At 34.5% G+C, this 12,039-nt stretch overlaps 1 protein-coding gene across 4 annotated transcripts in view; it reads left to right on the top strand.

Annotated features, from left to right (window-relative positions):
• Positions 1–12,039, top strand: part of LOC102508527 (transmembrane serine protease 11A) — a 45,617-nt gene that overhangs the window by 10,004 nt on the left and 23,574 nt on the right. For all 4 annotated transcript variants that reach the window (XR_004312322.1, XM_032459117.1, XM_032459101.1 and 1 more), the window contains 2 exons: positions 1,427–1,548; positions 3,368–3,486. Coding sequence is in view for 3 of the 4 variants with exons in the window: in XM_032459101.1 (XP_032314992.1) it covers positions 1,427–1,548; positions 3,368–3,486 (241 nt within the window). In the remaining variant the exon portion in view is untranslated. The remainder of the gene's footprint in view (positions 1–1,426; positions 1,549–3,367; positions 3,487–12,039) is intronic.

Below are 12,039 nucleotides of genomic sequence, written 5' to 3' on the forward strand. Positions count from 1 at the left end.
GGGATAAATTAAGTTGACTACACTGGCATGTTGCAGAGAAGAATCACTAGAAAATGAGTTAGATGATCCAGGCCCTTTTAAGCCACTTGACTCAAACAAATCAGGTATCCTCTCTCTCAGCCTCTGTTATTTCATATTTAAGGTTGGTATAATTCCTGCCCGATTCTCAAGGATGTATAAAATTCCTACTCTGTACCAGGCCTCTTATTATGTCTTAATGATAAACAGATGAACAAGACTAGTCCAGCCCATCGAGGAGTTCATGGTTAAGTGTAGGTTAACATACGTGCAAACAAAAAGTTAATACAATGTGATCAGCACTACTGTTGATCAAAAGGTGCTAGAGGAAGAGCAGAGAGTTATTTTTTTTTCCCCAAAACTGTGGAAATGTCCTCTAATCCAGAGGTGATGCAATGTGAACTATGCAGCATCACTTTTGAAGTATTCTTGCCAAATGAATTTAATCAAGTCTTTAGATCTAAATTTAAACTGACAGGAAACGAGGGGGATAGAAGAATGAATTAAATGAGATCAAAAGAAAGCATTCATATAAGTCCAGAAATTGGAACTTTTAAAGGACAACTGGCTTGATCTCTTCCACAAGTCGATGTCATTAAAAATTAAGAAGGAAGCAGGGCTCTTTTATATTCAAAAAGAGTTAAAAAACAGCCAAGGTACTACATGGTCCTTGATAATGTCCTGATTTGTACAAACCATCTGTAAATGTAACAGGGACAACAGAAATCTGATGGATTGGGTATTACAAGATGTTGGAGAAATAGCGTTAATTTTTTAAGAGTGTTACGGTATTGTGATTATGTTAGAAATATCCTAATTGTATATAATAACGATTTGGCAAAAAAAAATGATGTTCTACTTTACATTAAAATACAGCAGAAAAAAATAAAGGCATTACAGCAAAAATGTTAACAACTGATAAAATGATATGATGAATATAGGAGTGTTCTATTATACGATGTTTCTAAATTTCTGTGTCTGAAAAATTTCATGATAGTTAAAAAATAACAGATAAAAAGTAAATGAGACAAAAGACTTGAAATCACCTTGTAAACTTTAAAAAGATAGACACATAAAAGAGATTTTTTTGTTAAATTGTTGGAGAAAGAAGGAATGGTCCTTTTTCAAGCATATGTGCTACTTTGGACCACACTGATAAGAGAAGTCAGGACTGGCCACCACAGAGAGCCACCCAATGCCTCTAGAAATAGAAACCAGGAGCAATATCATGGATTCCCAGATACTGATTTTTTAACACCTCCCTTCATGCCAAGATGACCTTGACCAAAACTGAAGACAAATGTCTTCTTGCTGAGAAAGGCAAGCTAAGCAACATGCACTTAAGAAGAACCAGAAAGTCAGTAACTATTTCAATGTGAGAGTAACTGGTGATTTTTCTTTTTCATAGAGAAGTAGGATTTGGCACCCAAAGCAGAGATTTGAAACCATGGATGATTGCCCTTCTCGTTGTGTCATTACTGACAGTGGTGGCAGTGGCCATCGGACTTCTGGCTCACTTCTTAGTCTCTGGTAGGTAAAATATGGATATCATTCAGTTTGATTTCATTTTTCTGTATAGCTTTATTTGCATACACGTAAATTTAATTTCATCTCAAATACTGTTTCATCAGTAAATGTTCACATTGTGAATTTATTTAATCATTTCATCAACAAGTAATTACTAAATGCCTACAATAAACAAGTACTTTTCTGGGCACTCAAGAAATAGCACTAAGCAGTGCAGACAAATTTCCTACCTCCTTGGAGAGCACACTGCAGTATTCTTTTGAGAATCTACACAAAAGATCAAAACAGTAATTATCTGAAATTTACTAGTCATCATAATAAATTTTAATCATTCATTGTATGTTAAGGTGAAAAACTATAATAAATTAGTTATTAAATTAATTTTAAAAACTGGCTCTTTCACTCATCACTTTCTGTCCACTAACATTTCTAGGGAAAAAAGAAAAGCACATGTTCAATGAAATAATGAATTTTGAAATTACTGGTAAAGTAAAAGTACGATGCAATATTATTACTTATTCTTAGAGAGAAAATTTTATTCTTTTCCAAAACAATATTCAGGGATTTTTATGGCCTGATATATTTATAATCACACAAAAGTTCATTTGAGAATTCTCTTTTTATATTGCATCACTGCAGAGTGAAAACCATTTACATTTTTTAGCAAATCTCCACAATAGCACTCTCACACAGATGTATGTGATAAAGCAACTAGTTCAGACTGCTTATTTGGATGAATTTATCTGTTGTCACCTTCTTCAGACTTGATGAGGGACTGAAAACTCTATAGGAGCTTTAAAGGGCTTAAGAACCTAGCTCTGGGCCACATGTTAGCTCTGGTCCTCATGTGACAACCCCATCTGTAGTTGATTCCAATGACAAAAGATTCTCAGGTCAGTTAATTTAATGCATAGAAGCCCCTTTCCCATGAGTATAAGGTTTGATAACAATATGGACTATATAGATTAGTAATCAGGGGGACTGAAAACGCACTAGAGTCCAGAGGTGTCCCTAGGAAATAGGCCATCGTGAGGTCCCCTTTATTTCCTAGGTCCGTCTCTGGGAAACCCATTGTGTCCTGCCTGAGCTAAGCTCTCCAAGGAGAGAGGATGTTTTGTGGTTGCTCCACTCTGTCTTTAACTCTGTAGATTTCTTGCCCCACCAGGGCTACACTTCTAAGATTCCTCAGAAGCATCCACTGCTCTGTTTTTTTTACCTTTCCTGAGAGGCAAGCAGAGATCTGACTGATTCATCCCTGTGACACACTGTTCTCATCTCCAACCACACACAGTTTTTTCCCTGCCTTTCTTTTCATGTCTTTCTTAGTGTCTTTCTCTCCCATTATAAATCAAAATTTACAAGAACATTCATTTACCTCTACTTCCAGTATAAGTTATATATACATTTCACCTCAGCAAGAAGCAATATAGTAATTAAATGTTCCAGCTCTAGGGCCATTTATCTGGGTTTAATCTTGAGTAGGCTACTTACTAGTTGTATAGCACAGGGAAGTTATTTAATGCCTCATGCCTCACTTTTCTCATCTGTGAAATGAACGTGATGTCAACCTTAGACAGCTTAGTAAGAATCAAATGAATTAATACATGTAAAGTGCCCAGAACAGAGTTCGCACATGGTAGGCACTGAATAAACATCAGCTGCTATTATTAACATAGAACATTAATCACTATTTTATTATGAAACTAAATTAAAATCTCAGAGATATATTCAAGATTTCATCATAGCCCCATTATAGTTGAGCCTCAGATCCCAAAATCTATTCCCAAACCACTTAATTTCCTACTTTTCCTTTTCATCACAGGTCAGAAAGTGGAGTATTATCACGGCACCTTTAAAATTTCAGACCTACGAGTCAACAGTAACTCTGGACAAAATAGCCCATACCACCTTAAGGACTTAAGGGAGATGAGCGAAAACTTGGTAAGTCAGATAAAATTCTATTACAAAATAATGCAGGTAAAGGGATTTTGTGCATCTTTTCCCTTACTATTTCCTAAAACATGACCTTCAGACACTTGCATCAGAATCATCTTGTAGAGTCCTAGGCCCCACTCCAGACCTCCTGAATCAGTGTCTGATGGGATGGGTAGGTGGTGATAGGGGAATAAGGGAATCCATATTCTAACAAATGACTGATTCTGATAAACCACTCTTTCTAACTCAGCCACCTCATCTAAAAGTGAGAGAACTGAAGCCAAGGCATCCCAGCCCACTGCTCCCCCCTTCCACCACAATAGTACTCAAATGGAAAACTCAACCATACCGGAAGTGATTATTTCTAAAATCACATGCCTTTTTTTAGTAGGGCCATATCTTAAGATTTAAAATACTTTTAAAATATATGTGAAAGGAAACACGATCATCAATGTTCATTTTATCTCACAAACATACTAATTAAGATGAAAAACCCAGATCTGTTGTGTAATGCTCAAATGAAGTGCTAACAATTTTGTTTAAACTAAAATACAGGAATGCCCCCCAAAAGAAAAAAGTAAACCCAATTGTATAGTAGTTCTGCTCAGGATGTCTGTGAACCCTCGCTCAAAAACAAAGGTCAGGTTAACTTCCTTGAAAAGGAAGCACAAAGCACAGATTTGTCTGCAAATGCTATTTTCTAAGGTGCTCTGAATATAAAAGAATGGAGGATATATGTCAATTTATAAATGTTAATTATTGACTTGGGGGAATGAGACTGTAAGAGAGAACAAATGTGCATAATTTAATGAGAATTAAAAATATAGATTATAAGCTGCATCTATGGTGTTGCCAGAAATATGTTGCAATGATTTCTCAAGGAATGCCAGAAAAAACTTGGATACATACTCCAGTACCTCTTTTATCCCTTTGATCCTGAGTGACTCCACATAAACTCCATAATATAAAAATAATAACAATAAATTAATTAATCCATTTTAGTTGAAAAGATACACAATTCTTTAACAATGAGGAATATTTGTAATTTATCAGGAAAGTTTAAAATCTGTTTTCTTTATGTTTTACAGCCAACACTGTTGTTTAAGGCTAACTAAGAAATATTTTTACTGAAGTACATGGATGGACAGGAATGCAATAGGTCTTTTAAAAGAAAGAGAAAGAAATGCAGAGGTGAATCTGTAACATTATGTGTTTGGAGGTGGACTTTGAAGTTTCCGTAAAGCATACATTTCTAGGAGTGAAAGAACCTCAGGTGCAAAGGCTGAGTTAGGTACTGACAAATCATCATCATGAGGACGTACAAGGCCCTTCTCTAGCTGTCATTACCTATTTCTTCTCCTTTATTCCCATAACCCACTATCATTCACCTCCCCCTGGCAGGCAACCATTCTGTATTTCACATGTATTCTTTTGTTTGTATTCAGTCTTGCAAAAATGTATTTTGTTGTTTGTGCACAGCACATGCTTTTAACTTATTCTTTGTGTTATAAATTACTTGTTTTAGTCAGTTTGGGCTGCTATAACAAAGTACCATAGTTTAAGTGGCTTACAAATAACAGAAATTTATTTCTCATAGTATTGGAGTCTGGAAGTCTGAAATCAGGCATCATCATGATCAGGTTCATGGCCCAATCACCTCCCAGAGGCCCTACTTCCTAATACCATCACATTGGGGATTAGAATTTCAACATATGAATTTGGCAGGAAACAAATATTCAGTCTACTATTATCATTTTGCTTCACACTTTTTTACTCAGATCTGTTTTTTAAGCTCTAGCTATGTTGATAAATGTATATTTAATTAATTGCTATTAACTGCTACATGATAAGTTACAATGTCTATCCACCATATTTTACCTCCTGTCTATCATCTCAAGAAACGCTGCACTAAACAGCCTCCTACTTATCCCTGGAAGCAGAATTACTGGGTCATCGGTGTGCACACATTTAATTTGACTAATTGGTGCTGGACTGCTCTTCAAAATGGCTGAATCAGTGTGTACTCCCAACTGCAGTGCATGAGGATTCCTGTGTCCTCAGGTCTTTGTCAGCATTTGGTAATATCTGGCTTTCTAATTCTGGCAACCTAATAGGCATTACGTTGTATCTGATTCATGATTTAATTTGCATTTTTCTATTGTGTATTTCAATTACTAATGAGTCTTTGCATCATTGGATATACTTGTTAGCCATCTGGACTTTCATTTCTATAAACTGCCTGTACCTTTCCTTTGCCTTTTTTATTAGACTTGTTTTATTAGCACTGCTTTGCAAGAATTTCCTACATTTTTGAGGTATGAATAGTTTGTTGGTAGTAGACATTGCACTTACCCATTCTATCATTTATTAATCTGGATCATATGTCCTTCATAAAATAACAATTCATAATTTTAAAGCAATCATTCATTAATTTTCTTTGCTTTATGGCTGTGTTTTTAAAGCTTTTTTTAAAGAAGTTATTTCCTCTTTTTAAGTCATAAAATTATTTTCCTGTACTTCCATCCATTAACTTTTTTACTGAAGTATAATCAGTTTACAAGGCTGTATTAGCTTCTATTAACTTTATACTTCTTACCTTTTACACAAGGGTTTTAATGCATCTGAAGTTCACCTCTGAATGTGACGTTAGGTAGAAACCCAAGTTTTATTCTCCATATAGTGAGCTAGTTTTCCCGATGTAACTAACTAAACAATCTGTCTTCCCAATATATGGTATGATTATCCAGCTCTTGACATTTCTTGGCACCTGACTCTTACAGTGAGGAGCCATGATCCCTCTCTTCAAACTGTTTCCCATCTCTTTGGAGAGATGAGAGTAACACACATGAAAATGAACAGCATGACGTCATATAATTAAGGACTTAATTGTATGTTGAGAACAATAGTGAAGAAGAACTTCAAAGAAAAGGAAGATTAACTAGGGTTCATATGGTCAGGAAAGGTTGTGTGTATTTTAGCCGTTTAAATGGGACAGGTTTTCCTCTCCCTCCATTCTCCACCAATTTACCTTTACGAGAATTACAGGAGGAGTTCATACCTCATCCTGAACCACTCCTGTTTATTGCTGCTAAATCCCAATTAATAAAACCAGATTCTGCTCTCTGCCCTATGTGGGTGCTAATTAGACAGCCAAAAAGACAGGTTGTAGGTCCTGTTCTTTCTCATAATTTGGGATTTACTGATTTGAATGCAAATAGAGATGCAAAAGTAAAATGAGTTCATGCCCAAATACTGCTGAAATCCATTCCAGTTCACTGAGAAAATAGCACAAACCTATCTCCTCTTTCATATCATTCTTCAGGGAAGACTCCAGTAACCAGACACCAGTAATTTATAATACTCCCAGATAGGTAGGTCATTATCATTATTATTATAAGTTTGAGTAGGATCATTGACTGAGGGAGTACTTCATTTAGAGAAATGTATTTCAGAAATATTTTTAAATTATATGATCATTACAAATATGAAAGTTATAAACTTGTTACACCATAACAATAGCAAAGTTAACTCAATAAGCACTCAATTAGCTTAGCACACTAAGCACCTTACCTGTATTATTTCAGTTAATCTTCAAACACAACCTTATGAGTTAAGTACAATTACTATCACAATTTTATAGAGGAGAAAATCATGGTACAGAAAAATTAATTCACCTAAGATCACAGAGTAAACTATAGTTAGGATCTGAGATTACATGTTCTTAATACATTTTTGCCATCCATTAGAATCATCTGTGTGAACTTACTTCCCATCTACCGTCCCACAAAATATCAGAAATCAAATATTATTTATTCCTGATACATTATTCTCTTTCAGTTACAGTTGATCCTTGAACAACATGAGTTTCAACTGCATAGGCCCATGTAAAATGTGGGTTTCTTAAAAAATAAATGCGTGCTACCGTACTGCATGATTGGTGGTTGGCTGAATTTGTGGATGCAAAACCAGGGACATGGAGAACCAACTATAAAGTGATATGCAGATTTTCACTCCAATCCTCCATAGTGTTCAAGGGTCAACTGTATACTATTAACATGTGCCAATGACCACCATCTGAATTAACAATGGCACCAGTTAGGAATTTTCTTAGGGTTATCTCCCAGGCAAAAAAAAAACTATTCTCCCTATGTCCAAGGCAGTTCAAAAGTTTATCTTCTTTGTACTCAAAAACACCAGACACAGGGCTTGAAATGATCCTCAAAATGTCCTTGGGACTGTGTGTCTAGAATTGTAGACGCAAAGAACTTGGGAACAGAAAGTGATGCAAGGAGATACTGTAGTTTAGGAATACTCTCTAAAGGAATTAGAAGACACTGATGACTTAGTTCTCTAAAACAGGAAGGTCGTCTCCTGAGAAAAAGCAGCTGGGTCAAGATAAACTTAAATTAACAAAGATATTAGACTGTCTATAGTTTGGAGTTGCATAAGATTAAGAGAAGTAAAAGAGACCCAATGCCTGGTGTAATGCTATGACCCTATGCCTGGAAAGGAGATGATATGTGAAAGCTTTGAGAAACAAATAAGCAGAGATTATCATTAGAATTTTGCATTCAGAGGTTAGAAAAATTGGTTGTAGAATGTGACTGAGTTCTTACTTGAGAGCTCAGACTTACATTCATCTTGTAATTGAAGATTAGCATGGCTAAAAGAGAAATATGTGCACCTTCAATGTGTTTAATTTGAATCCTGAAAGAAAAAGCTAATTGATATATTTCATATCTAATCTGCAATATAACACTGCAGAAGGAGGCATTGTTATCCATAGTTTATACATAAGGGAAATAAGCCTCTCAAGTTAAGATCCACAGCTAGTAAAGCATGGAAATTTGGAGTCATATGAGTAACTCCAACATGTGTCTTTCCACTAAATTGTCCTACTTGTCAGGAAGAGACTCAGCTATGCTAGAAAGTTCATTTCTACATCAGTTCTTCTCCCATTTAATTTTTAAATCCATAAAGATCATAAATCTATATACTGTGCTGGATCACTTTTACTTAGCCAACACATTGGGATTACTTATTATATAAAAATGTCTTCATCCTTAATTTCTTCATTTCCTTGTATCAGTTTTTTCTACTTTATTGGAATATAACTGACATATAACATCATGCAAGTTTAAGGTATAAAACATGACGATATGATACACTTACATACTGAAAAATGTCTACCACTATAACACCTCCATCATGTCATATGATTACCATTTCTTTTTTTGTGATAAGTGCATTTAACGTCTACTCTCTTAATAACTGTCAAGTACATAACACAGTGTTATTAACTATAGTCATCAAGATGTGCTTTGAATCCCAGAACTTACTTATGTTATAAGTCTGTACTCTTAGATCAATATTTCCCCTAGTTTTGGTAACTACCGTTCTACTATCTGTTTCTGCTAGTTCAGCTTTGTAGATTCCACATATAACTGATAAAATGAAGTATCTGTCTTCATCTTTCTGACTTATTTCACTTAGCATAATGATCTCAAAATCCATGTTGTCATAAATGGCAGGATTTCGTTCTTTCTCATGGCTGAGGAATATACAGCTGACCTTTGAAAAACATGGGTTTGAACTTCATGTATCCACTTATATGCAAATTTTTTCATTAGTAAATACTGTAGTATTACATGATTCAATCCACGGTTGGTTGAATCCGCAGATGCATAACCATGAATACAGAGAAAATGTTTACATGAATAAACATTTACATGGTGGATACGAAGGGCCAACTATGCATTACATGAGCAAAGAGGATCAGCACCCCCAACCTCGAAACTGTTCAAGGGTCAACTGTAGAAATATACACTAATCTTCTTTATCCATTTATTTGTTGACAGACTGATTGTTTCCATATCTTGGCTATTGTGAATAATGCTGCAATGAACACGGGAGTGCAGATATCTCTTTAAGACCCAATTTCCTTTGGATATATACCCTGAAGTAGAGTTACTGGCTCATACAGTCGTTTTACTTTTGATTTTTTGAGGAAACTCCATACTGTTTTCCATAGTGGCTGGACCAATTTACACGCCCATCCACAGCGTACAGGGTTCATTTCATCAAAGTCTTGTAGTTTCAGTATTCAGATCTTTCACCTCCTTGGTTAAATTTATCCCTAAGTATCTTACTGTTTTTGATGCTATTATGAATGAGGTTGTTTTCTTTATTTTTTTCAGATATTTTGTTGTTAGTGTATATAAACACAGCTGATTCTGTATATTCAGCTTTATTGAAATCATTGATTAGTTCCAACAGTTTTTCGGTGGTGTATTTAGGATTTTCTATATATAAAGTCATCACCTGCAGATAAAGATAATTTTACTTCTTCCTTTCTTATTTGGCTCCCTTTTATTTCTTTTTCTTGACTGATTGCTCCAGTTAGAACTTCCAGGACCATGCTGAATAAGAATGTGAGAGTGAGCATCCTTGTCTTATTCCTGATCTTAGAGGGAAAGTTTTCAACCTTTTACTGTTGTTAGATGTAAGCTGTAGGTTTGTCACATACGGGCTTTATTATTTTGAGTTATGTTCCTTCTGCATGCAATTTGTTGAGTGTTTTTAACATGAAAGTATCTTGTATTTTGTCAAATGCTTTTTCTGCATCTACTGAGATAATCATATGATTTTTATCTTTCATTCTAGTGATGTGGTGTGTCAAATTTATTGATTTGCATATGTTGAACCACCCCTGCATCCCTTAATTATGGTGTGTGATCCTTCTAATGTGCTGTTGAATTTAATTCACTAATATTTTGTTGGGAATTTTTGCATCAGGAATATTGTTCTGCAGTTGTCTTCTTGTAGTGTCCTTACTTGATTTTGGTATCAAAGTAAAGCTGGCCTCACAAAATGAGTTTGGGAGTGTTCCTTTCTCTTTGATTTTTTAGAAGAGTTTGATAAGGATTGGTATTAATTCCTGTTTGGTAAAATTCACCAGTGAAACCGTCTAGTCTTGGATTTTTTTATTTTGGGGACGTTTTTGATTACTGATTTAATCTCCTTACTCATTATTGGTCTGCTCAGAATTTCTTTTTCTTCATGATTCAACCTTGATAGATTGTATTTTTCTAGGAATGTATTCATTTCCTCTAGGTTATTCAATTTGTTGGTGTACAGTTGTTCATAGCAGTCTCTTACAATCCTTTGTTTTTTTGTGTTATCAATTGTAATACCTACTCTTTCATTTCTAATTTTATTTGAATCTCCTCTTTGTTTTTTCTTTTAGATAATGTAGCTAAAATTTTATCAATTTTGTTTATCTTTTCAAAAACACAACTCTTAGTTTTGTTGATCTTTTCTATTGTTTTTCTGGTCTTTATTTCAATTATTTCTGCTCTTATCTTTGTTATTTCTTTCCTTCTGCTAACCTTGAGCTTAGTTTGTTCTTTTTCTAGTTTTTGAGGAGTAAAGTTAGATTGTTTATTTGACATCTTTCTTTTTCTTAATGTAGGCATGTATCACTATAAACTTCCCTCTTAGCACTATTTTTGTTGCATTCCATAGGTTTTGGTATGTTCTGTTCTATTTTCTTCTGTTTCAAGATTTTTTTTCCTTTTGAGTTCTTCTTTGACCCATTGATTGTTTAGGAGTGTGTTGTGTAATTTCCACATGTTTGTGAATTTTCCAGCTTTCCTTCTGTTAATAACTTCTAGTTTTATACCACTGTAGTCAGAAAAGATACTTGGTGTGATTTCAATCTTCTTAAATATTTGCTAACATTTGTTCTGTAACCTATCATATAATCTATCCTGGAGGATGTTCTGTGTGTGCTTGAGAAGAACATATATTCTGTTGCTGTTGCGTGAAATATTCTGTATATGTCTGTTAGGTACATTTGATTTAAAGTGTAGTTTAAATTCAACATTTTCTTATTGATTTTCTGTCTGGATGATCTATCCATTGTTGAAAGTGAGGTATCAAAGACCTCTACTATTATTATATTGTTGTGTATTTCTCCCTTCATATCTGTTAGTATTTGTTTAATATATTTAAGTGCTCTGATACTGGGTGCATATATATTTATGATTGTTATATCTTCTTGATGAATTGACCCCTTTATCATTATATAATGACTTTTTTTGTCTTTTGTTATTATTTTGGCTGACACTCTGGTCTATGTCAAATCTTAAGGGAGAAGATAAGAATAGAAACAATTGTCACAGAGAGAGAAAGGAGTTTGAAGGTTATACTTCATATGTATGTCTAGCCTAAACAGTCTGTGATTGAAGGAAGGATGTGGATGGATGTTTTCTGAGAAAAGTTTTTAAGAAAAGAAGTAATATGAGCCATCTCTAAACTTCCTAATAAAGTTGTAAAAGTAATACAGTCTCCACTCTGATGGATAACCTATTTAGATTATCATTCATCATTTAGGCATATAAGAAAGACCAAGAGAAATTATTCTCCCTCTCTCTCTGATAGAATAATTGAAGTTAGAGATTTCAAGGACAACACACCTGGAGAGTCTACTTTCCCTTGCATCAGGCATTCTGGTTTAAATGTCTTTAGTACAAATTTAAACAGATACATATTAGATAT

This window comes from Camelus ferus, chromosome 2 (assembly GCF_009834535.1).
Source record: "Camelus ferus isolate YT-003-E chromosome 2, BCGSAC_Cfer_1.0, whole genome shotgun sequence".
NCBI classification, from domain to species: Eukaryota; Metazoa; Chordata; class Mammalia; order Artiodactyla; family Camelidae; genus Camelus; species Camelus ferus.